Raw genomic sequence first — 26,309 nt, 5'->3', positions numbered from 1 at the left:
TGGCCAAAAACATTTGTAATTTATTTATTTATTTTGGTTTCAAAATTCAAAATAAATTGGTCCAGATTTGTCCTTCACCTAAATAGATCCCTACCCGAACAGGTTCAAAGGGTCCAAAACAAGTTCATTCGAACCAAACAGATTTGTATCTATCCAAATAGGTTTTCTCCTATTTTGGATCTATCCAAAAAGGTTCATATCTGTTGGCACCTGTTCGGAAAAGCCACATTTGCTCCTATATAAAGCCTGTCATTCCAGCATTTCTTGCATCGAAAAATTTCCAAACTTCTTCCTTTTCTTCTTCTGTTTATCTTCCTGCGCTCTTGCATCTATTCTGTAATTTATTTATTTTTTTGGAAAAGAAAGAGAAAGAGTTATAACATAATGTGGTTCGTAAAACTTGATTTTGTAGTATTTCAAATCAAGTAATAGTCATTGTATCCTGGGAAGTAGACACCATTAAAACTCGAAGCACCGGAGTGAGGGCGGAATCTACTTTAAGGAGATTGTGTCTAACACAAGCCTTGACTTTAATTTCTATAAGCGTTTAATTCAGAATTTAAATATAATTATTTTCTGAATTATTTTATTTTGTTGTTTATTTTAATTACACATTTAATCTGCACACATACACCACTGTGGGTATAATAATCTTAAAGTAGAATTTTGATTTTTATTTATTTCTATGTTAGACAGACGAATATTTTGTTCCGAAAAATTAAATAGTAGTCATATACTGTTAATTTCTTAAATAATAGTAATATACTGTTTAATAATTTCTTTGATAACATAGTAGTAATATACTATTTATCATTGAAATTTTATTACAAAATATTATTCTGTATATTTTGTGTGTAAATTTTTTTCTGTATAATTTTGTGATTGGTGTCTTAATATTTGGCTAAAATTATGACAACTGAAATAAACAGTACTGAGATTGTTAACTTAAACCCTCACACCTGTTGTGTCAGTGATGACTCCAGCAGCACTGGTAAATCATGGGGAGAAGCCAAAAAAATTCAATGGAAATTATTTTAAAAGATGGCAATAAAAGATGATGTTTTATCTTACAACATTGAATTTGGCTCGCTTCACTCATGAAAAAGCTCTGGCACTGAACGAAGGAGAAACTTACTGACAAGTGGTTGCCACAGTCGATGTATGGAAACATGGTGATTTCTGTGTCAGAATTATATTCTCAATGGGTTGGACAATACACTGTACAATGTGTATAGTGTTAAAAGCACTGCTAAAGAACTATGGGAATCTCTAGATCATAAATATAAGACAGAGGATGCCGGTACAAAGAAATTTGTTGTCAGTCATTTTATGGACTTTAAAATGATCAATTCCAAGACAGTTATTAGCCAAGTTCAAGATCTCCAATTAATTCTCCATGACATACATGCGGAAGGGATGCTTCTTAGTGAATCTTTCCAAGTAGCAGTAATCATTGAAAAGTTGCTACCATCCTGGACAAAATTCAAGAATTACCAGAAGCATAACCGCAAGGAGATGAAATTGGAGGAACTAATAGTGCGGCTCAGAATTGAGGAGAACAACTGTGGTTCCAACAAGAAATCAGGAAACCATGTCATACAGGCTAAAGCAAATGTTGTGGAACATGAACATGGGTCAAAGTTCAACAACAAAAAGCGAAAGCATGATGGCAATGGTCCCAAACAAGGATCCACAAGTAAGATCAACAAAAAGATCAACAACGGGTTCAATAAGAGGTTCAAAGGCAAGTGTTTTGTGTGCGGCAAAAATGGACATCACGCTGAGGATTATCACATTCGCAAGAATAGAGGCAGTTCAAGCAAAAAGTCAGCACAAGCCAACATAGCCGAGGATTTTTATCTTTCTGATGGAGTGGCAGACATCAATCTTACTGCAGTAGTCTCTAAAACAAATTTGGTAGGCAATCCCAAAGAGTGGTGGCTGGATATTGGAGCAACCCAACATATCTGTGCAGATAAGAAGATATTCATAACCTACAAAGTGGTGGAAAGTAGGGAACAACTTTTTATGGAAAACTCCTCCACTTCAACTATGGAAGGACAAGGAAAGATCGTGCTAAAAATGACCTCGGGAAAATAACTTACGCTCAATAATGTACTCCATGTGCCAAAAATTTGCAAAAATTTGATTTCTGGGTCATTGTTGATCAAGAATGAGTTTAAATTAGCCTTTGAATCTGACAAGGTTGTACTCTCCAAGAGTGGCATGTATGCAGGGCGAGATTATATGAGTAATGGGCTTTTCCAGCTCAATGTAAATACTGTTATACCAAATTTGGCTACTAATAATAATAATACATCTTCTGTTTATATTGTTGAATCTTCTTTTTTATAGCATGGTAGATTAGGACATGTTAATTTTAATTCTTTGCGTAGACTTATTGCTTTAGATTGTTTACCAAACTTAGAATTTGATCCTAATCATAAATGTGAGATTTGTGTTGAAGCAAAACTCAATAAGGTATCATTTAATAAAGTAGAAAGAAATACTGAACCTCTAAGTTTAATTCACACAGATATCTGTGATTTAAAATTTGTTCAAACTAGAGAAGATAAAAAGTACTTTATTATTTTTATTGATGATTGCACTCGATATTGCTATATTTACTTGTTGAAAAATAAAGATGAAGCCTTAGAAGCTTTTAAACAATATAAACTTGAGGTTGAAAATCAATTTGGCAAAACTATTAAGATAGTGATCAGTGATAGAGGTGGTGAGTATGATGCACCATTTGAGGAATTTTGTTTTGAACATGGTATTATTCACCAAACCACTGTACCCTATTCTCCTCAGTCAAATGGAGTTGCTGAGAGAAAGAATCGAACTCTTAAAGAGATGATGAATGTTATATTGATTAGTTTAGGGTTACCTCAGAACTTGTGAGGGAAAATAATTTTATCTACTAACTTTATCCTTAATAGGGTACCTTACAAGAAAATTAATCAAACACCATATGAACTATGGAAAGGTCAATGACCTATCTACAATTATCTCAAAGTGTGGGGGTGTTTGGCCAAGGTGGCAGTTCCTAGTCTCAAAATGACTAAGATAGGACCAAAAATCGTTGATTGTGTGTTCATTGGTTATGCAAATAATAGTAGTGCGTATAGATTTTTAGTTAATAGACATGAAAATCTTGATATGCATAAAAACACTATTATTGAGTCAAGGAATACGTCGTTTTTTGAACACATTTTTTCATACAAGGAAACTGAAGAGACAAGTTCAAATAAAAGAACTTTTGATACTGCTATGGGTAGCAGTGAAGACCACAATGATAATGAAGTAGATGAACCTAGACGTAGCAAGAGGGTTAGGATCTCTAAATCATTTGGTCCAGATTTTCTGACATACCTATTAGAAAATGAGCCTCAAAACTTCAAGGAAGCAATGTCCAGTCCTGAAGCTCCATTGTGAAGAGAGGCTGTAAATAGTGAAATTGAATCAATATTGCAAAATCATACTTGAGAACTGGTGGATCTTCCACCAGGGTGTAAACCTCTTGGATATAAGTGGATATTCAAGAGAAAAATGAAAGTAGATGGTTCAATAGATAAATACAAGGCTAGGCTTGTTGTTAAGGGATATAGGCAGAAGGAAGGCCTTGATTATTTTGACATATATTCGCCAGTAACAAGAATAACATCTATTCGCATGTTGATTATGATTGCAGCTTTGTATAATCTAGAAATACATCAAATGGATGTTAAAATAGTTTTTTTAAATGGCGAGTTAGATGAGGAAATCTATATGGAACAACCGAAAGGGTTTTAAATTCTCGGTCAAGAGAAAAAGGTTTGTTAACTTGTCAAATCCCTTTTATGGATTAAAACAAGCTCCAAAACAATGGCATGAAAATTTGATCACATTATGCTTGCGGATGGTTTTAAAATAAACGAATGTGACAAATGCGCTTATGTTAAAAATACAAACGAAGGCTATGTCATAGTTTGTCTTTATGTGGATGACATGCTCATTATTGAAAGCAATAATGACATAATTAAATCCGCAAAGAAAATGTTGAACAAAAAGTTTGACATGAAAGTTCTGAGAGTAGCAGATGTAATTCTAGGAATAAAAATTACTAGAGCATCTGAAGGATATGCTTTATCTCAATCTCACTATGTTGAGAAAATTCTAGAGAAATTTGGAAAGCATGAGGACGATCTTGCTAAAACATCTGTTAACATTAGTCTTCATTTGTCAAAAAATATAGGTGCAGGCATATCACAATTAGAGTACTCTCGGATAATCGGAAACTTGATGTACTTAATGAATTGCACTAGGCCAGATATAACCTATGCTGTAAGCAAATTGAATAGGTACACAAGTAATCCAGGGTCTGATCATTGGAAAACGATAATTAGGGTACTTAGGTATCTAAGACATACCTGGAATTATGGCTTACATTACACCGAATATCTAGCAACACTTGAGGGGTACAGCGATGCAAATTGGATATCGGATACTAAAGACTCAAAATCCACTAGTGGATACGTCTTTACCCTGGGAGATGCTGCAGTCTTTTCGAAATCCTCTAAGCAGACATGCATAGCAACGTCAACAATGGAATCTGAGTTTATCGCATTAGATAAAACAGGAGAAAAAACAGAATGGTTTCGTAATTTCTTAGAAGACATTTCAATGTGGCCTAAACCTGTGCCAGCTATAGACATTCACTGTGATAGTGAAGTAGCAATAATACGGGCACATAATCATATGTATAACGGTAAGTCTCGACATATTCATTGAAGACATAATGTCGTTAGGCATTTGCTCTTTCATGGAATAATTTCCATATGTGGGGGTCGAATATTGTGAGTCATGAAGAGGTCGAATAGTTGAACTTGAAGAGTCGAAATATATATAGCACTCGGCTCTATCTCGCACGTTCAAATCCTACCCTATTCGGCCAAACAGCCGGTTGAGCAAGGGGCCGAGTGAAAAGCAGTTTGTTACAAAAGAAGCCGAATGGAGAATTGAGAGTGGGCCCAATCCCGAGGCCCAAGAAAGAAAAGATATAAATAGAAGAACATCGGCTAGAAAGAGGTATGTGAGAATCATTACGCTTAACTTAAAATACAAGTAATCCAGAGAGTAGAAACTGACTTGCCCGTCGGAGTGCTAATTCCGACACCCCCGATCGGAGTGTTTATTCCTTTTCAGGTGACTAGCTGAGGATCACGAGCGTCCCCCAGGATCAGAAGAGTATCTCCAAACCACTTCTCCACACCATAGAATATGTAAAATCAAAAAAAGAATATTACGGATTCATTGACTAAAGGGCTAGCCAAAGAGCAAGTGTATCATTTATCGAGGGGAATAGAATTAAAGCCTATTACTTAAAAGTTGCCATAATGGCAACCCAACCTAGTTGACTGGAGCTCCCAAAATCTAGGTTCAAAGGGACAACCAAATTATGAATAACATCATGTATCATTAATGAGGTTTTCTTCTACCCATTTATATGATAAGAAGAGTGATATCTGCAGCATTAGTAGGATAAGCTTTGCTTTTAATAATTCTTATAGCTTGGACATCCAAGTGGAGTATAGCAGGACACTCTTAATAAGAAGTCACATATATGAATGTGAACTGGGTCGGTTCTGTGAGAATTGAGGAGGCTAAATTCTCTAGAGCACTCATGAATTACCAGGTGTTGTTTAGGGCCAAAATGAACACAACCGTGAGAACCAAACTGTGTTTGTGGATACACTATGTGTAGTTTATTGTCTTGGCTTACACAAACAGCTGAACAGTTCAAGGCATCGCGTCCACTGGTTAGCCAGTAAGTTCGATAGACTTTCACTAGAGGAGGTTCAAAGTCAAAAACTACCTATCTCGATGTGGTGTATTTTCTTAATGTACTCTTATTTGTCTGCATCTTGTTGCATGTTCGTTATCATGAATTCCATTCATGTGGGGGATTATTGGAAACATGGCTTTGGAGGCTTTGGAAAACCCTTATTTTTTGCTAACCAAGCGTTATTTTTAATGTTTTTCATTGGGTTCATGTTTAATGTCGTGTAGTAAATAAAACCGTATATTTGGTTGCTCAAAACCATTTCTGGATGAATGAGAATTCAACGCGCATTTTCGGGTTCGTAGAAATGGATTTAGATGGGTTTCCTACATATTTGTGAAATGTGTTTGTCCCACTTTGGAAAGGCTTAAGATTTTGAATAGGTTTATATACCTTAGCTTTGGATACTTGGGATGGGCCCCAAGGGATACCCAAGTTTGTAGTTATAGCGACCCCGGTCTTTTCTCTTTAAATTATTGTATCCGGACTTAGGTTCCGTGGATCCTATCATTATTTATTGGTTGTTGTTGTCCTTTAATCTCTTTGTATTTAAAGTATAGGTTGTGTTGGGCGGGTCTGTTACAGGTTGGTTGATTTTAGATGTCAATAGGTGATGCCCAGATTTTGGCCTTCACGCTCGAGCGGAAGTTTTAACGCTCGAGCGGTCCCTTCGTGGTTGCTTCTCCGCTCGAGCGGGAATTTTGACGCTCGAGCGTTATTTTCCATCTCCCAGAATTTTGCTCTGCAGTTCTTCCGCTCGAGCGGTAGTTTTTACGCTCGAGCGTGATCCCTTGTTTTTGCTCCTCCGCTCGAGCGGGGAGTTTGACGCTCGAGCGGGTGCCTGCGCCTGCAAAACTTCTGGAAGGGTGCAATCGACGCTCGAGCGGCTTTCTTCACGCTCGAGCATGATTCTGTGTCTTACGCTCGAGCGGGGCTTTCTACGCTCGAGCGTAGAGTCGATTATATCAGTCCGTGATTTCACTTTTTGGATCACTTTTTGACCTACTTTTCCTTCATAACTTTTTAAAAACCGCCCCTGGAGTGTTTTTATCTCTCTCTCTCCCTCTACACACCTTCTCTCTTTCGATTGATCTACTTAGAGTGAGTTTCTACCTTAGATCCTTTATTAAAAAGTTAGAGTGAGTTGAGGGCTTTGTTTTAATCTGAGAAACTTGGGATTTGGAGCACGTTGGTCTTTGGTCTTCATCTTCATCTTCTCCATACGGGTTATTTTCTTCGAGGTAGGGATTTTCCTACTCCATTTTATATGCTTTGTTCTAAGTTTGGTATTTTGATAGGTTGGGGACACTTTGAAAATTTTGGGGGAAAAAACCCTAGTTGAATTGCTAAATTGATTTGAGTAATTAATTTAAGGAAATTGAGGAATTTGGTTAAATCCATGAAATTGGGGAATTTATTGATTAAATGGTGTAGTTGGATAATATAAATCACTCGCCTATTGAATTGTTAGTATATTTATTTTTCGAGTCTAGAAATAACTGATTTGGGCTATCGGTGGAGGATAGTCGTGCTTGTTGTAGACATTGCATGCGGATTAGGAAAAAATTGAAACTAATCAATTTGTTAAGTCATAAATTTAGACTATTGAATTAATACAGAAATTACATGTATTGATTGAGCATTGCATATGCATATTGTTTGGGAGGAGATAGGGGATGTACTCCACGGTTTAGGGGAAGATAGGGGATGGACCTCTAAACCGGATTTTTGTTTGGGAGGAGATAGGGGATGGACTCCATTAGCACCATTTTTATGTGTGCTTATTATATTGAAGTGTTTTTACATGATTATTGATACAGCACTAAAATGTGTATCAAATGGGAAGTATGAAGTGTTTTGATATGAGCATGAGTCTCATTTGTTTTGTTGATATTGGAAGTAATGTGAATATGATATATAATTCACTGTTGTAAGTTTGGCCAGGTTCTGAGCCATGTTGATAATAATGGAAAGTGAAATGTGTCTTAGACATTAGTGTCATGAGACTGTTTAATGATAAAATTGATTATCTTGGTTAACCATCTATTGAATGCTATAGCTTTATTCAATGCTTATATTTGGTTTAGTATTTTTCTACTGGGCTGTGGCTCACCCTTTATGGGAACATCATTTTCAGGTTCAGGTGATAAGCTACCTCCACGAACTTAGCCTGGAAGGATTTGATGTTTGGGATTTTGAAGACTTGTCTTTAGTTATATGTTTTATTTTTTGTTATTTTTTTTAGATTTCATGTAAACATTCAAGCCTAGGGCTTAACTTGTAAATGCGTTAGTACTCATCCTTTTTGTGTCCAAGTGTTAGCTTGGAAAGATGTAAGCCCTTAGGGCATTTATTTTGATGTTGCAGGATGTTACATGTGATGTCTTTCAATAAGAATACTCTGATGAATAACTCAAATGATTCGTTTTCTTTTATAAATGCATGTTAATGTTATGGTTATTATGGGTTTATTTTGAGGGCGTTACAGTAGAAGGGTGAGATTATGGGTAAAGTGAACTAGACCCATTTGACCCAAAATAAAAACCACACACACGTGGAGCTGCCGCCGTCCTTCCGGTCAGCCTAGGCCTGAGCGTGGGTGCATGGTGTGAGGTTAGATTGGGCTTATCCGGACCAATACTTATCTTTTTGGGCCAAAAATATTTGTTATTTATTTATTTTGGTTTCAAAATTCAAAATAAATTAGTCCAGATTTTCCCTTCACCCAAACAGATCCCTAACAGGTTCATACCTACCTGAACAAATTCAAAGGGTATAAAACAAGTTCATTCGAACTGGACAAATCTGTATCTATCCAAACAGGTTTTTTCCTGTCTTGAATCTGTCCAAACAGGTTCATATATGTTGGCACATGTTTGGAAAAACCACATTTGCTTATATATAAAGCCTGTCATTCCAGCATTTCTTGCATCGAAAAATTTCCAAACTTCTTTCATATCTTCTTCTGTTCGTCCTCCCGTGCTCCTACATCTATTCTGCATTTTTTTTAGGAAAAGAAAGAGAAAGAGTTACAATATAATTTGGTTCGCAAGACTTGATTTTATAGTGTTGCAAATCAAGTAGTAGTCGTTGCATCCTGGGAAGTAGACACCGTTAAAACTCGAAGCACCGGAGCGAGGGCGAAATCTACTTTAAGGAGATTATGTCCAACACAAACCTCGACTTTAATTTCTGTAAGCGTTTAATTCAAAATTTAAATATAATTATTTTCTGAATTATTTTATTTTGTTGTTTATTTTAATTATACATTTAATTTACACACATACACACACCATTGTGGGTATAACATTATTTACTATTCATTAATTTAGTATGACAAGTATTCGATTGGCTATTTTCATTTTGCGGTTGGCTGATTTCAATTTGCATAATGAACAACGGTGATGTTGTAGCCATTGTTCTGAATGTATTATACCCGAACTATACGAATGCAAAATAAACTTGACATGCAATCAACATGAACTGTTTTTGACGGCTTGTACAGTGATGCAATGACATACAGGAATTTAATTACATGGTTCTAAGTGCACATCAAAACATGTAATAGGTCAAAAATGGATAACGACAATATTTAACGTTTATTACTCCGTAAGAGTATATGGGTTGTAATTACGTTGCAAACAATTATGTCAAACTAAATAGTTTTTAGTTGTCCCACTTCCCCTCCCCCCCCCTCCCCTCCCTCCCTCCCTCCCTCCCTCACTTTAATTTGGGTGGTGAAACAATGATGTAACACCCAAAACAATATGGATTAAGCAATACCATCATAGTACATGGTGAACCTCACCAAAAGTAAGTCACACTAACATCACAATAACATTTTGAGTGATAATAGTGCACCATCCTAGATTGCATTTTGGTATGTAGCCGTAGTGACCCCATCAAAATGGGTTTGCAAACACCATACATGCGGAACCCATGACTTGCATTTTCCGTGTATTCGGTTAATCGGTGCAACAAATGACAAAATGATATGCTAAACACATAAGAAATTTGTAAATTAACAATGAAAATCTGCAAAAACATTATTTACGTGATTATATATATTTCATGAATCAAGCAAAATGTAGTAAATATATAAGTTGTCATAAACTTCCATTAAAATGAACTCTTATGATGTCGTTGCATGTAAGGTAGTGTGCACATGAATGGAGTAATAAAGTATGTGATGTTTGGCAATATAATCATTAATGGTATGGGACATCCATATGTGTCAAATCCGTTCGGTCTTCGAATCGCACATCCTCTCATCCATGATGTCACACACTCCATCATCGGGAGAACAGTTGCACCACATTCAACGCCCGACCCATTCCTCCGCATTTGAATTAGCACATCAACATGATCAAGATCGAATGACTTTGCAAGGGACAATATGTTTTGAATGTCATCGTTGCAATCAACCTTAAACTTGTTGTATCTAGAAATGGTGAGAAATACACCAATCCCAGCACCGAGCTCTCAAACTTCCCACAAACACCATCAACCAACTATGCAAATGTGAAGGCTTGATGAAGACGAAAAATCACATCTGTCTACCTGAAAGTACACAACAGCAACACTACGAACTCCATACCTGTAAGGGGGGGGAAAAAATTACATATACAAAATTATGGTCATATGAATGTGTATGAATAGTCTCTCTGGAAACAAAAACACAATGTTACATATGTAGGTTATGCTTGTAACGTCACAATGTCGCGACGTTGAATTTCCCAAAAATTAACATGACGACAAACTGATACGACAGCATATCAACATAACAAATCCACAACCCAAGTTTGCAGAGCCTCACAAACAATTATGGTATGTTAAATCTTGGAAGAATATCATGACTACACACTTTGATATAAATATAAACTTCATTAACGTATAACATAACTATACCCTCACCGTCTGCTCTGTGTATGCATTCCACCCACACAGAAAAAGAAATAACATCACCACAAAATATATATATATATATATATATATGAACCCATTAACATAAAAAAATACCACGGTCCAACTAACACCCCAAACCAACATTAGGACAACCCATTGCAAATCTACATTAGAAAAAAGAAATAAACACTAACTTGACATAAGTCGTACAACACATGAAAAAAAGAACCCCAAAAATTAGCAGTAACACCACATCAGTCACACGCAACTCTTCAGCAAAACATAGTGAAGCCACATTAGTAATGAAACATCAACTGGGAAACATCAACAACTTCCAAACCAGTCCACACAATCTCCTCCCAAAAAAATAGTAATGTTAAAACATACCTTACCAACTGTGATGCCCCCAAATTTGAGGACATCATGATAGGGTTTAAAACTTAAAATCAATTTTCTTAATTAAGAATCCTCATCAATGTTGCCACCAAATTTACCATCATCCATTAATTAACAACACGGAAACTAAAAGTTCTTAAATTACAACTCCAATCAAACTTAAAACTTTGTCTTAGTACACAAATATAGGAAGACTAGAGAAAAACTAGAAAATTCAAAAAAATGGTTCATGGAATTTTGGCACGCTTCAAGCTAACCAGGGTTGAATGTTGCCTTCCAACACGTCGGTGTTTCCTTTGGTTTGTTCGGTACCTGGCATAAAATGCCAAGGCAACGAGAATGCCAATGAGCGACGAGCTCAATAAGATACTACAACCCGAAAATACCCACCCCGATAATAATACTCACAATTAATGAATACTGTGTAGTTAACAGAATAACAAGCAGCATTTAATAAGCATAACATGAATACTATCAGTTGAAGTAATAACAATAGATAACAAGAACAATGGCAAGCGGAAGCAGTATTTCATTATAAGGAAAAATGCCAACTTTTCTTTTAAATTCACATAGATTTGGTTTATCAGATAAGTTTAAGTAACTCCCCGTGGAGCACTATTTCCACTCAACCGCTAAACAATGGCCACGAAAATTCTGACTCCCTCTTGGTCAAATATTCAAATGTTACTTGCTGTAACTACCAATGATGCCCACACACCAGGGTTACATACCCGAGTCGTGACATCACAGTCTGCCCCAAGGGAACGGTCTATGTTGTGACACCAGTACCACCAACCTTATATTGCCTACACTGATAAGAGCCGAAATACCTTCTCGTGCCATGTTAGGGTTCGCAACTCACTGGCGCAAGCTTCTAAATCGGGCTCACCCCATCACTTTTAAATTTTTAATGTATCAACGGTTCAATTTTGTGTTTCTTTACTTCATCGAATTCACATTTTTTTTAATGCATGTGCGAGCTTTAGCTTGATAACCACAATGATATAATGTTTATATTGCACAACACAATCATATATGGCAACCAAAATAAATGTGATAGAATGTCTTAGGAATCATCACGAAATTTCTTAAGAATTAACACACTTCTTCTTTCAGCACTGTATGGTCAGATAAAAAATATGAAACCCATACCAAACGAAGTTCAACCATTATAATATTTTAACTGATGCTAGTTCATCGAGTTAGGAAAATATTTGGAGAAGAATACCAAGGCTAAAAACGATTTTAAAAATGGAGAAATAATTTTTGGAAGAAAACTGGTTTTCTGGGACAGTGAGTTACATTAACCTCCAGCATAGGTGTTTTGTGTTCGAAAAATAAAAACGGGCCTCAAACGGTGTCGAAAAGAGGCATGGTCAGAACGGTTTGCTAAAATTTTGAGTTTAGAACATATTTCCAGAAGGGTGTGAAGACTGAAAACCAATGTAAGATGGTCAAATAATTTTTCTAAGAAAACTGGACAGATTCTGTCGCATTTTAGTAAAACTACAATTTCTCCTTTTAGACTTATCCATTTTTTGTGAAATCAGCGGAAAATGAAAGATAACTCTTATATCTAACTATCCCAAGTGGTCGTGCAGAAAAACACAATTTTTAGAGAAAATGGGACCAGTTTGAAGTCACTATTTCTGTTGTATTATGAACAACACTTAGGATAAATATTTATTTCGGTAAGAAAATGGTGTCCAATGATTTTATAAAAATTTACACGTGTATAGAACACCTATATATACTCCCAGTACCAACAGATTTTTGACACAAGTTATTTTCAATTTATTAAAGCATTTTACCTCTGATAAAATCTGAAACAGTGAAGGAAATATATGTTTTGAGTAAAAATGAACCAACCCTATCTCATTTTACCCCATGCAAGATTATTTCAAACAATAGAGAATATTTGAGCACATAAGAAGATAAAATCAGTAGCTAAACCATCTAATCTATGCTTGCAAGAAGGATAGAAATCAAATAATCATAAGATTGTCATTCTATCAAAATATAAACATGCATTGAGTTATTCTTGCTATGTGTGTATTAACAATGCACACTCTTACATATTTTTAATATATAAATTCAGTAAAAAAATCTAAGGGAGGATAAAGGTTGAGTATTCTTACCTCAAGAGCTTTTACAAACAGTTCTCAACACTAGTTTTGAATTGGTAACCACCAAGCAACCCTCTCATCTTCCTCTCTTTTTCCTTTCTTTTTCTCCTCTCTTTTTTCTTTGTTTTGCTAAGTTGGGTGTATGTAATTGAAGGGGTGAATAGTGCTCTTAGTTATAGGAGTTTCAGGACCTATTTTATTTTTATTTTATTTTTTATTTTTCCTCTTGTCTTGGGAATTATTATCTACAAGCATAGGCTTAGAGTATTAAGGCATGCTTGTCCACCTTTGATGAGGTTGTGTGTGTTGTTGGAGAAGCATGCTCTTACATATGCATGCATAACAAAGCCCAGGGAAAGACTTTGGGAAGAGGCCAACCATTCTCTCAATTTCCTTTTATATATATATATATATATATATGATTTTGTGTCACTTTAATATTATAATATTATTTTATGTAACTAAAAGACATGAGATTGAACCAATTAATCTCCATAGGTTAATTTTCATGTGCACAAATTATTAATGCAAAACTTTATATAGAATAATATATATTAAGAGTTAGATTTGTATAGTTATAAAAGTGAGGACAACGACGATGATGACGACAACAACAACAATAATAATACTATGAAGATAAAAATTGCACTAATTAAATAATTAAAAGTTAATTATAGAATTTCGTCACAAAATGTTGTTATGGAATTAGATTATGGATGTTGATTACAAAATTTAAGTAGCTAAATATAATTACCAAAATAATTTAATATGCAAAAATATGGATTCTCACACCAACACCCATCCAGCAATAGGAATAAATCAAAATGAAATCATAAATAAGGACAAACAAGTAAATTCAAAAATCAACAAATCAAATAAATATAATATACCTAAAATAAAAAAAAAGGACTAACTAGTCTAAGTGAAAACACCTAAGACTAAATAGAATAATATTTCTCCAAATGAGATTTATGAGTAATTTTTCCTATTTATTTTAGAGGATTCTAATCATAAATTAAATTTAAATTTTTTGGGACAACTTAAATTCTATTTCTTTGAAGTCAAAAAAGCAAATGAAAAATCATATTACTCCTACCAATCAATCTATCTACCTATCTATTCACGTCAAATATATGTTCATATATCACTTATTTGTTCACCTGTTCATGTCACCACCACCATTAGTTACCAACGTGGGCCACTACCAACAACTTCTTCTTTCCCTTTTTTTTTTTCTTTTTTTTTAAATCATGTTACCAGCATCAATGATGATTGGATCTCTAAAATAATTATTAATTTTTTTATTAAATAATTTCATTAATTATGTCTATATCTCTAAAAAAATAAATTCTTAGACCTAATACCATATGAATAAATTAATCACAAAATAATAACATAAATATCATATTAATAAATAAAATTTAAATTTGTATAACATTTCTTCCATCTCATCCAGTTTAATTATGTGCATCTATTATGTAATATATTTTGATGAATGAGTATATTTTAATGATTGATTAGGAGAAATTAGTGAAACATCTCTCTCTAACTTTGAGTAGTAGAAGAGATCCAATATATTTTTTTTATTAATTAAGGTCTCTCGATATTTCTCTGTGATCATATCAGAAAAATTTTAATTTCTCTATGAAATCAAAAAGATATCTTTATGTCAGGGCAAAATTTATTTGTGCCAAATTTTTTTTGTGAAAATATTGAGAAACCCTAACTACTATGAAAATATTATATGTCATTTATCTTATAAAATCTTAATATCAGAGATTTTTAAAAAAAAAATCTTTTTTTTTGTTTATTCATTTAGATTTATGTGCATGTGTACAATATTTGAGAAAAAAATTATTTTACTTGATAATCACAATTATATAATTTTATTATATTTATTTATAAAATAAATGAAACTACAAAATGCTATATTTTTTAAAAATAAACTAAAAATATATTTTTAAATTTTTAAATAATTAATTAACACTGTAAAAGCTAAACAAAATATAAAAAACTTGTTATTATTAAATTATTAAAGTCACCCATGTAATTGAGGAAAGTGAAATTAGCCGAGTGGGATAATGAAGGTCAGAGGTTAAGATCTGAATCAATGGGGCGATTACAATCTCTCTGTTATAATCTAATTTACTAATTTATCAACATTTTATCACATAGCAAAAAAAAAAATTGAACTAAGTGGTCCAATTCATTTAACAATAATTCAAGACTCAAATAAATTTCACATAAAAGTCGCCTAATTGTCCGATTAAATATGAATCACATCCAATGACTCATCTTGGCACCTAGCCAATAAATTAATTAGGAGGCCGGGTGCACTATATTATCATGTTGATACAAATAAATGAAATTTTTATAAAAATAATAATTATTGATAAAAAAATTTAAGGCAAATTATAAATACTCCCTCGAGATTTGGTAAAAATATAGATTTTTCCTGAAGTTTGAGAAATTACATCCCGCCCCCTGAGGTTTATATTTTCATACAGATTTCCTCCTAATTTGTTATGCAAATTTGACTTTTAAAGAACAATTTTTAATTTCTCAAACCTTATGAAAGAATTTATATTTTTATCAAATCTCGAAGGATGTTTGTAATTTGTCCAAAAATTTAAAATGACTTTTATATATTGTGACTTTTTCTCTCTTTTACATGGCATGCCCGGACCCATGGCATAACCTCTCGACAAAGACTGACGGGTACAACGATGCGCGAAACGTGACAACACCATCTCTTTTTCGCCACCTTACGACTTCCCTTGTAGTACAGTAAGACTGTGTTTGGCTTATTGGAAAGGAAAGGAAAGGAAAGAGCTCTCTCGTGTCTCTTTCTCGGACTCTCAAACGCTAATCCAAGCCTTTGTTTCCCATTGCAACGTCTCACTGTAACTCTACCCTTTCCCTTTCTGTTTCCAAGAACTGTCTGTGTATACAATTTGTGTATATATCGTTTATGCATGTATAGATTTTTATTTATAAATTCTGGGAAATATTTATAGATGATTGTTTTGGTCATTGGCCACTTTTAGGAAATAAATTTTCAAAACCCTTTTTGAGACTGCATTGTTAGTACGAAGTTCCTTAATTTTCTGTTCAGGCCTTGAATGAAGTTTTTAGTTTCAGTTTTAGAGTGATGGTGGTTTAATTTCTTATTAATACAGTTGCGTTGGTGTTGTATATCATTCAATCTTTTGGGGTTTGAAATGTTAAATCCTTTGTGTTCATACATGGAAATTGCTGATATTCTTTGCATTTTCATGACAAAATCACTTGTGATTTTAATAATACTTGTTTTGGTGTGTGTATGTGTGTGCTATGTAGCTCATGTTTGTTTCCCCAGTTTTTTATTTTGCTTACATTCTGTATGCGTCTTCTCTTCCTCCCATTAGAAGTATCAAACAATTTTTAAAAAATTAAATTAGCTTTTTTTGTGAATTCATGATGTAATAAGATATTTTCCTGAAAATCAAAGACATTAAATTTTATTGATTTGTTTTAGTTTTCATTAAAAAAAATTCAAGCAATAAAATTAAAAATTAGTAAACATACTTGTTATTGGCATAACTAATGTTACCGATTAAAACTGCAAATGCGACACCCAAAGAGCACAAGAAAGCTCTGATAACCGAGCACTCAGTTTGGAGAGGGATAGAAAATCGATAACAGACCTTGGCAAAGAGTCAAATATATGGATCAGATTGAATTTGAAGATAGATAGATAGGGTAGGAATTTTTATTTTTTAGAAGTCCTAAAAAGAGAGTGAGTAAAAAATCGAGGGAGTTGATAGAAAGGGGGTGAGAATCTTATTACCAATTGAATGTTGTTATGAAGTGGGTTTGAAAACATTCTAAAATATATTTAGGGTTTGTCATTTAGCTTATCTTAACATATTGTATCCTTGGAAAGGTCACTACAATGGAATTTTTTGAAAATTAGGTGGCTTTCATGGCCCTCCTCAACCAACTTGCTTCTGCCACTATTTCTATTCACGTGTGCCTTTGTTGGTTGTTGTGGCTAGTTTTTGGGTTTATTTGTAGTTTATGGTATTCACCCATGTCTTGTTTTCTCTTCTTATTGGTGTTTCTTATGAGCAGAGAAAGTAAAAAACTAAAAATAGCAAGAGGATTTGTTAAAATATACCAAAACCTACCACTACACCTACTCCACTCACTTCACCTACTCCACCTACTACTCCACCTACTACTCCACCTACTACATACCTACCTTCTTTAATCTTCTATATATAGGACTCATTGTAAACACAACATACAACAATCAATAATACAATCATTTCTCTTTATACATTAAATTTCTACATGGTATCAGAGCTATAAGATTTAGGCCTATATTTCTTTCTCGCCGGCGGGCAGTCGGCCGGCAATCTTGCCTTCGCTGCCCGCTGGAGTTTTTCTACATATACTCACTTGACGATCTGCGTTGATTCATGATCAGACAGTCCAATTTTGTTCCTGCCCCTTTGTTTCTGCCGCCACCGAGCTCGCCAGAGAACTCCGCCATGCTGCTCTCGCTCAGTCACCGGAGAACTCTTCTGCTCAATCCTTGATGGTGTTGTCATAGCTACACGAGACCAACAAATCTAAGCCCGGCTGAGAGAGACGGGATAATTCATTTAGGAGCTGCTGTTGTTGCACATCAAAATCTGGCAACAAATCTAAGCCCTCTGCTGCAATATCTCTTGCATTTAAAGATGATCACAAGCGACTTGACTGAAAATGAACTGCTGTGTATGTGTTATGGCTCTGTGTGAATGTGTGTATGAACTGCTGTGTGTTGTGTGTGGAGAACCAACCCGAGAGAGAGAAGTTGGGTGGGTTTCTCTTCTCTAAACCATGCTCCACAGGCTGTTAAAGCTCCAAACACCAAACACCCACCTTTATTTTAATATTTCCACCCATTTATTTTAAACTTTTCTTCCACCAACCCACCAACCCACTGATTTTATATTTTATTTTATCACCCATCATTTCTTTTCACTTTTTCTTCCCACCACTTTCAATCAACTTGTCTTGCATAGCGGGAAAATTGATAAAGAAAAAAAAAAAAATTCCAATACAATACGACACACCACTGGCAATACACATCTGCTACATCAGTGCGAGTGTGGCTTCAAAATTTCAAAATCAAAATTTCCAAATTTCAAGATTTCAAGATTGCATTATTTTAACACTCCGAACCCCTCATCCCTTTTCTCTCTCAAGATTTCAATATTTATACAACTGAGGAAGTGAGCATCATCCCTTTTTTCATTAATTTTTTTTCTGTATTCTCCACCCACACAACACAACCCCTTTTTTTTCTTTTCTTTATTCTTCACCCACACAACCCAACCCTCGACTCTCACTCACTTTTTTTTTTTCACACTCATCCACCGCCCAAATTTTATTTTTTATTATAAAACTTAATTGGTGCTCTATTTTTTATTCATTATTATATATTCATCATCACCATGCTTATCATTTCATCACTATCTCCATATTTTTTTTTTATTATTCGATTCCCTTACTTTTTCAAAAAAAAAAAAAAAAAAAAACATTCATCATGCACACCAAACTCATTTTATTCATATCGGGACTCACCCCGATCACCATTTTACATCCAAAAAAAAAAAAAAAAAAAAAAACAAACAAAAAACAAAACAACCGCACCCACAGTGGGATTTTTCTTCTCTACTCTGCTGCGGGTCTCTTCTTCTTGCTTTTCTCTTGATTGTCCCGTGACTGCCCAGCCTCCATGCTTCCTAGACCACCAAGCAAGTTGCCTCCTCTCTGCTCCTCCACTACAGTATATGGCGGCCCTCCAAATCGGAACATAACGGTGGCCTTCCGCTTCAGCTCCTTATTTTCCGCCTTTAGCACACTTATCTCTGCTCGCGCATCCTTATACATGCGTTGGAGCAGAGCCAGCTGGGCGTTTAACTGCTGCACCTCATTTGTCCCACTCTGCAGCCGGTGCGACAGGTTTGTGACCGCCGTCATGGTCTCCACACATGACTTCAAAGTATACTGATTAGCCTCAATATCAGTTTGCACCGCCATTTTTTGCTCCACCGACCGCATCGGAAAGTTCAACAGAGCAAAACCAGAGGCGCTTGGTTGAGGTTCACTGGCCACCGCACCAGTTATCTCTCTTGTTGACTCGTTGAGGTTGGGAAAGAGAGTGAGCAGACCACGGGACGAAGAGGCCATATTCTGGGTAGCTGAACGGGAAGACGAGGCCATTTTCTGGGCAACAGAGTGTTCCAGAATCTCTTTCTCAGAAACGGAAGAGGTTTTTCAAAGGAGTTTCTCAGAGGTTTTTTAGCCAGTTTTTTGTCTTAGCCTCTGCCTCAGCCTCAGCATCCGTCTTGGTTAAATAGTCAATGCAGACACGCGCATCATGCGCCTCTCGGCGCTCGCCGACAACATGGGCGCTCCTTTTGATAGGCACGCCTTTTGATGGCACGCCTTTTTATAGATTGGGCACGCTTTTTGATGGCACGCCTTTTGACAGACTAGGCACACCTTTTGAGGATGCGACTTTTTTAGGGGTCCGACAAGACTCTGTAAACTGTCCCGACATTGATTCCGGTTAGTTTCTACAAGGGTCCAGCAAGACTCCGTAAACTGTCACAACATTGTCTGCTACAACGGTCCGACATGACCCCATAAACTGTCTTCTACATCGGTCCAACACGAGCCAGTGTCTTCTACATCGGTCTGCCATAACCCTACAGTCTTCTACAACGGTCTGACACGACCATACAGTGTCTCCTATCCTCTTTTATTTTATGTATTCGTCTATTTTCTTGCTTTGTTAGTCTCTCCAAACTCAAGTTGGTTAGTTCCTATCCCCCTTGAGTTTGCGGGGGCTGTTAAAATGTACCAAAACCTACCACTACACCTACTTCACCCACTTCACCTACTCCACCTACTACTCCACCTACTACATACCTACCTTCTTTAATCTTCTATATATAGGACTCATTGTAAACACAACATACAACAATCAATAATACAATCATTTCTCTTTATACATTAAATTTCTACAGGATTGATCTCTCTTGCTTTGGGCTAATAATACTATTCACTCTATTTGGTTCCTCTTTTGTGTACTTAATTTTTTGAAAATTGTAGAGTTTTTGTTTGGTTAGCCAAAAAAATCTGAAAAAACTTTCAAAATCTCATTTTTGGATTCTTTTTTCAAAATCTCTGTTGGTTCCTCTTTTATGTTTTGATACATGTATAGTATGTACATATATACATTAAATAAACATGGTGGTGCTTTTGATGTGACAATAATTTTTTTATTTTTATTTTTATTGTTGAATACATTATTTACGTTGTGTTTGGTTGGAGGATTTGGGGGGGATTTGGAAAAGGAAAGAGAAAAAGATGTGTGAAACTGGATGAAATTTAGGTATATTTTATTTACATTTCCCTTTCCAAACCCCTCATCAAATCTCCTAACCAAACACAGCATTAGGCTGCTCTCTCTCTCCACTTGTGAAGGGAAATTTGAATTTGCAATAATGAAATTTTTGGAAACCAATGTATCCATTTTCAAAACATAGTTTTCAAATCACTTTTTTGAAAAATAACTCGAAAAACTGATACCAAATATGATGATTCTTGTTCATAATGTTGAAAAGCCTTAGATAACACTTACTTTTCTTTTTATATCTGAGATGCTATTTTCCATGACTTACAATCAACTTTTGGCTTAGCTTATGCAAAATCTTCAATTATTTAGCTTCCAATATTATTTTTCCTCCTTTTAATTATGTAAAGTATTTTTTCTTTTTCTTTTTTCTCTGTTTTCACAGAAACATATGTAACTGAAGTTTATTTAAATTTTGAACTCCAAATAGATTGTGGTTTATTGAATTTGATTATGATCACGTAATTATGTTCTCTGTTTGTATGATTTCATCACTTGTATGTTATCCCTTGTTGTTTTCAACTATTTTGAAGGTTGGTATGGCTAACAACATTGGAGACGGGAGTGAAAGAAATCCAGGGTTCCCTCATGCTCCCGTGGTCCTCAATGAAAGAATCATCTCATCGATGTCCCAAAGATCTGTTGCTGCGCATCCCTGGCATGACCTAGAAATTGGTACAGCTTTTATGCATTATATATTACCACTACTCTCCCTATGGGTATTATATACATTTTAAAAGCAACATCTTAATGTCAATTTTTTGTAGCTTAATATACATAGTATCTTAATCTTTCTGCCTGTGGAATTCCTCTAGTTTTAATAAATTTCACTTTATATGGAGTTGTTTTGCCTAATCCGCTTCATGATTGCTGCGTATTCTATTTAAGTTTCATGTAAAGTTTCAAAACTTAAATAGTATGCAATCTCACACAAGTGTTTGTTTATGTTTTGTGTTCTTACTTGTGCAGGACCGGGTGCACCAGCAGTTTTCAACTGTGTAAGTTTTACTTTTTTATTATCTTGCTTGCTTGCTGTGAACTTTTGGATGATCCTTTGTAGGGCATGCATTGATTTGCTTAAATGAGCTTGCACTTTGATGGATTCAGTGTCTGTACTTGTACACAATAATTTGTGTTTGGATCATGAATTGAGGTAGCGATTTGTGAGGGGAAAGAAAAAATGGTTTGGAAAAGTGACAAAAAAATAGAAGCTAATTTTTTGTCACGTTTCCCATGCCTTTTCCTTTCCCTCCACAAATTTCCTAATGAAATCCAAGATCCAAACACAATTTAAGAGGCTCTTTGTTGTGGAAGAAATATGTTACGAAGAAACGAAAGTCAAAAGGAACACAGTTGAATCACCCATGGCTGGGGACCTATATACCTTGTTGCCTGTGGTTGGATTAGAAATTGTTATCAGCTGACCTGTTGTCAAGTCAGGTTGCGCCTTGCTGATCTAGAAATTACATTGTCTTAGGAAGTTGGACTGTACTTAAATCCTTATGCAACATTCTATGGCAGGTGGTTGAAATTGGAAAAGGCAGCAAAGTTAAGTACGAGCTTGACAAGACAAGTGGTCTAATCAAAGTACGGTTATTTGTCTTTTCCTATTTCCTTCAGTCTTCGGATTGGTGTAATTTTATAATGCCTTCTCTTATATTGCGAGGTAGTCTAATTTGTGGCAACTTTTTAGAAAGTAGAACTATGATGTATCATGTATCTAATTTCTAGACTTATACACACTTGCAATGCTCTCAACTGGATGGGTTTCATTTCATATATTATCTCTATGCATATGATTCACTTTGTTGGATGACTATATCCTTTAGATGTATGTTGAGAATAAATATATTGATTTTTTTTATTTATAATCATTTTTTCTTTCCCAATTCTCTTATGTGCAAGCATAAAGTCTAATCATTGTGTCCTCATCTTGAAGTGTGTGATTTCATTTCGCAGTTGGAGAAAATTTATTTATAGCATCATATACTTCCCCTGCTTGTCTTCAAAATTTATTGCCATCTTGTGTTGAAATCATTTATTCAGCATGAATAAGATTCCAACACTCGAGATAGAGAATAAGCAACAAACAAAAAAGAAAAAGAAGAAATAACAAAAGGGAAAGTGATGATTTCACTAATGAATTTTATTTTTGCGCATAGGTTGACCGAGTTTTGTACTCATCAGTTGTTTATCCACACAACTACGGGTTCATCCCACGAACCATTTGTGAGGATAGTGATCCTATGGATGTTCTGGTACTGATGCAGGTAGTGTCTTTCCAATACATCTGATTGTAAGCCAAAGTGAGATGCATTGGATAACTTGTTTCAGCTAAACTAATTGTCGACTTTTGGATTTTCCCTCTTGCATAGGAACCTGTACTACCTGGTTCTTTCCTCCGTGCTCGTGCTATTGGATTGATGCCTATGATTGATCAGGTAAAGACTTTTGAAGTACTTCATTGTATAAAATATTAGTCCTCATCAAGCGGCTTTTAGGGTACCGGAGACTAAGGCAGTCGAGGATAAAATTTGCAAAACTTTTTACTTAACCTTTTCTTTATGCCGCAGGGACCTGTACCCCATGCCATTTATTGCCTCAATGTCCCATAAATAAAATGTTAAAGTTGCTTGGTTTCTTCTCGTTCAACTTGTCTTGTCTAGATGTGTTTTTCTAAGGCTGTGTTTGGATCATGGATTTAGTTAGAGATTTGGAATGGAATGGAAAAGGTGAGGGAAATGTGAATAAAATATAAGTTAAATTTTTTTTCCATTTCTCTCACCTTTTCCTTTCCATTTTCAAATCCATGACCCAAACACAATCTAACTTGAAGCTTAAGTGATAAGATCGCTTGCGTTCGTTTCCTAAGGAGTTGGTAGTGCCAATCTTTGCCAGAGTTTGATCTGAAGTTCCATGTTTCTGATATCAATTCTTTTGAATTTCCCAAACAAACTGTCAAACTTTATTTGATCCTTTCAAATGCGAACCCTTTTGTAGGGTGAAAATGATGACAAAATAATAGCAGTATGTGCTGATGACCCTGAGTTCCGCCACTACAAGGATATCAAGGATCTTCCTCCACACCGCCTTGCTGAGATCCGGCGCTTCTTTGAGGACTGTATCCATTTGACACGCACCAATGCTCATTATTTTTTGTTTCTTGTGCTCATAGCTTCACATCACTTCTCAAGTTGTATATCCTTGATTTCTCATGAATGCTAGACAAAAAGAACGAGAACAAGTCTGTGGCAGTGGAAGATTTTTTGCCAGCGGAGGCTGCTACCAAAGCTATCAAGTACTCAATGTGAGTATTTTATGAAATCAAAGCTTTGGTTTTTTTTTTTTTTAAATTATTTTTTAATTGTATTTTTTGTATCATGTATGCTTCCTATTTCAGGGATCTGTATGCTTCTTACATTGTTGAGAGCTTGAGGCAGTGAATCACTTCAAGACTAGAATTATATCAGTTTGTGGCTATTACCAACTAGTAATTGTATTAGCAAGGCTGATAGACTGCTATCAACATGCCTGTTTGAACTCTCAACAACTTGTGATAATTGTGACACTTACGATATCACATCATATTTGAATTTCTGTTGCAAACTTTTAATTTTGTGATGCTTTTTTCTTTCAGGAATCACTATTTTTATTTGCTTTTCGTTGCGGGCACTAGGAGGAACGGAAGTCAAAAATTCACCTATATCTCATATTCACGTGTAATTGCCTTGAGCTCTAGCTTTTTATAAAGTAGTTAGTTTCAAGTCACTTGTGCAGAAACACTAAAATAAACACAGAATTTTATTTGATTTTTATGGTAATTTTATTAAATTACAAGGGCTTGTCAATTTTATTTTACTTTAGTTGAGTTGGGTTAGGTTAGGAAATTTAAAAAAAAAAAAAAAAAGATAATGGACCAAAAAAAAAAATTTTTTTGCTAGCCATCTACAAAATCTAAATTGTACAGGTTCTTACTTTTTTAAGTTTCTCGATTTTTAATAGAAAGGGAATGAAGAAAATATTAACGTTGGATTTTTTTTGTATATATATATATTTGCATTTTTGTACAATGAAAGTCGACAAAAAAATTATTTTTCATAATTAATAGCAAAAAATAGTTAATTTGGACAAATCTAACTTTTAAAAACCTATCAAAGTAAATTAATAATCTTACTAATCCTATGACCATCACAAATACCAAAATGTTAGTAGGATACAAACTAAGGACCGGGCCGCAAAAATGGAATTCAAGCCCACGTGTAGGCTAATTTCAATAGATTAACTTTTAGGTCAAAATAATATGCTCAAGTCTTACCTAATGAGTATGGTTTAGATGAGCATGTAGACTAGGGCTACAAATCAAGGAGTGAAGTCAGGCTTCAAACCCTCAAGCCCAAATCTTATCGGTGATCACCCCACCCTATCATGCTCAAATTAGGCTAAATAAAAATTCTTGAGTAGAACTTTCAGATTAAATGATAACATTTATTCATAATTATCTTTATTGCCACGATTGTCAATTTTTGAGCACACCACCATTGCTAGTATCATTATTGCTATCACCATCACCATCACCATTAACGTCATTTTGAATGATACAATAAAATTCATGTAAATATTTTATGTAATAAGTTTGTTTTCCCAAGCTAAAACAAATGGAGCATTTCTTACCAAAATATAAATAAATAAATAAAAGGAGCGTTTAAAAAATAAAAAATGTGTCTAGCAATAGCACCATAGTAGAAAGTAATAGGTGATTTGAGTTTTGAAAAAATTACCAACAACTTGCCGGTTGCAAGTTAGGAGTTTTTATTTGAGAATTGGCTCTTCTCTAATCTGTTATCGAATTGAACGGCACTGTTCAATCATTGTGGGTCCTGATTCGGGTCCATTTCGATAATGTAAATCATTTAATCTGTAAAGCTCGTCGAGTATATTATTTTTACAAGAAATATTGTTAATCGGATATTGATAGACATTTCATCACATCTTATTTCCGTCAATGACATGTTTAATTTTTTAAATAAATTGTGACATAAATGTGATTTAATCAAATGACTATCGATATTCTATCATCGTAATTTTTTATGGAAATGATGAAGTTGACAGGCTTTACACTTTGCACGATTTAAATTACTGAAATGAATCTGAATTATGATCCACCAATACCCTCCAATACAATGAAGGACCGAAGAGGAGCCCACTGCTTTTATTTGGATCGAAAATCAACTTTTGAATAAATGACTTTTCATATAGTTAAATCAAATAATTTTATTTAAAAGTTAATTATTAAACTAAATAATTTTAATTAAAAAAAAAATTGTGCCTAATGAGAAGAAATGATGTGTGGAAGGGCTGCAAACAAGCTGAGCCGAGTCGAGCCGAGTCGAGCTTTAGTATGTTTAGGCTTGTTTATTAAGATTTTAATGAACTCGACCTCGAGCTGGAGCTGAATAAAAATTTAACGAACCGAGTTCGAGCCTTAACGAGCTAAAAAATTTATAAATTCATACTTACATGTGAGATTACAGTTACAATTAAAACTTTGATTATATAATTATATATACAATATATATAAACATACTAAAAAAAGTTCATATTT

General features: G+C 34.7%; 2 protein-coding genes across 5 annotated transcripts; both read left to right on the top strand.

Annotated features, from left to right (window-relative positions):
* The first annotated feature begins 973 nt into the window (after positions 1-973).
* Positions 974-2,355, top strand: LOC145822311 (uncharacterized). Its single transcript, XM_082918992.1, has 4 exons — positions 974-991; positions 1,189-1,696; positions 1,922-2,073; positions 2,173-2,355. The coding sequence occupies exons 1-4, from the start codon at positions 974-976 to the stop codon at positions 2,353-2,355; spliced, it is 861 nt and encodes a 286-aa protein (XP_082775118.1).
* Positions 2,356-15,924: 13,569 nt separating this feature from the next.
* Positions 15,925-24,538, top strand: LOC114318814 (soluble inorganic pyrophosphatase). Of its 4 annotated transcripts, XM_082893403.1 has the most exons (10): positions 15,925-16,154; positions 21,241-21,382; positions 21,677-21,705; positions 22,229-22,294; positions 22,870-22,977; positions 23,083-23,148; positions 23,708-23,828; positions 23,933-24,014; positions 24,108-24,197; positions 24,345-24,538. In XM_082893403.1, exons 2-9 carry the CDS (start codon positions 21,247-21,249, stop codon positions 24,148-24,150), a joined length of 651 nt encoding a protein of 216 aa, XP_082749529.1. In that variant the 5' UTR covers positions 15,925-16,154; positions 21,241-21,246; the 3' UTR covers positions 24,151-24,197; positions 24,345-24,538. The 4 variants fall into 4 exon arrangements, with proteins under 4 accessions (XP_082749529.1, XP_082749531.1, XP_028121584.2 ...); XM_082893405.1 differs by lacking the exon at positions 24,345-24,538 and having other exon boundaries at positions 22,870-22,965; positions 24,108-24,320; XM_028265783.2 differs by lacking the exon at positions 24,345-24,538 and having other exon boundaries at positions 24,108-24,320.
* Positions 24,539-26,309: the final 1,771 nt, after the last annotated feature.

The sequence above is a fragment of the Camellia sinensis genome, chromosome 1 (assembly GCF_055761805.1).
Source record: "Camellia sinensis isolate YWXY chromosome 1, ASM5576180v1, whole genome shotgun sequence".
NCBI lineage: Eukaryota > Viridiplantae > Streptophyta > Magnoliopsida > Ericales > Theaceae > Camellia > Camellia sinensis.
Note: the sequence above shows the minus strand (reverse complement) of the source record. Positions and strands in the feature narration are given on the sequence as shown.

Bases quoted from the DNA above. Each gene is read 5' to 3' on its own strand.
- LOC145822311 (XM_082918992.1), top strand. The intron at 1,697-1,921 runs GTAAGATCAACA...CAAATTTGGTAG, and splicing joins TCCCAAACAAGGATCCACAA to GCAATCCCAAAGAGTGGTGG. The intron at 2,074-2,172 runs GTGCTAAAAATG...TTGTTGATCAAG, and splicing joins TGGAAGGACAAGGAAAGATC to AATGAGTTTAAATTAGCCTT.
- LOC114318814 (XM_082893403.1), top strand. From the start codon at position 21,247: ATGGCTAACAACATTGGAGACGGGAGTGAAAGAAATCCAGGGTTCCCT. The intron at 21,383-21,676 runs GTACAGCTTTTA...TTACTTGTGCAG, and splicing joins CTGGCATGACCTAGAAATTG to GACCGGGTGCACCAGCAGTT. The intron at 23,829-23,932 runs GTATCCATTTGA...CATGAATGCTAG, and splicing joins CCGGCGCTTCTTTGAGGACT to ACAAAAAGAACGAGAACAAG.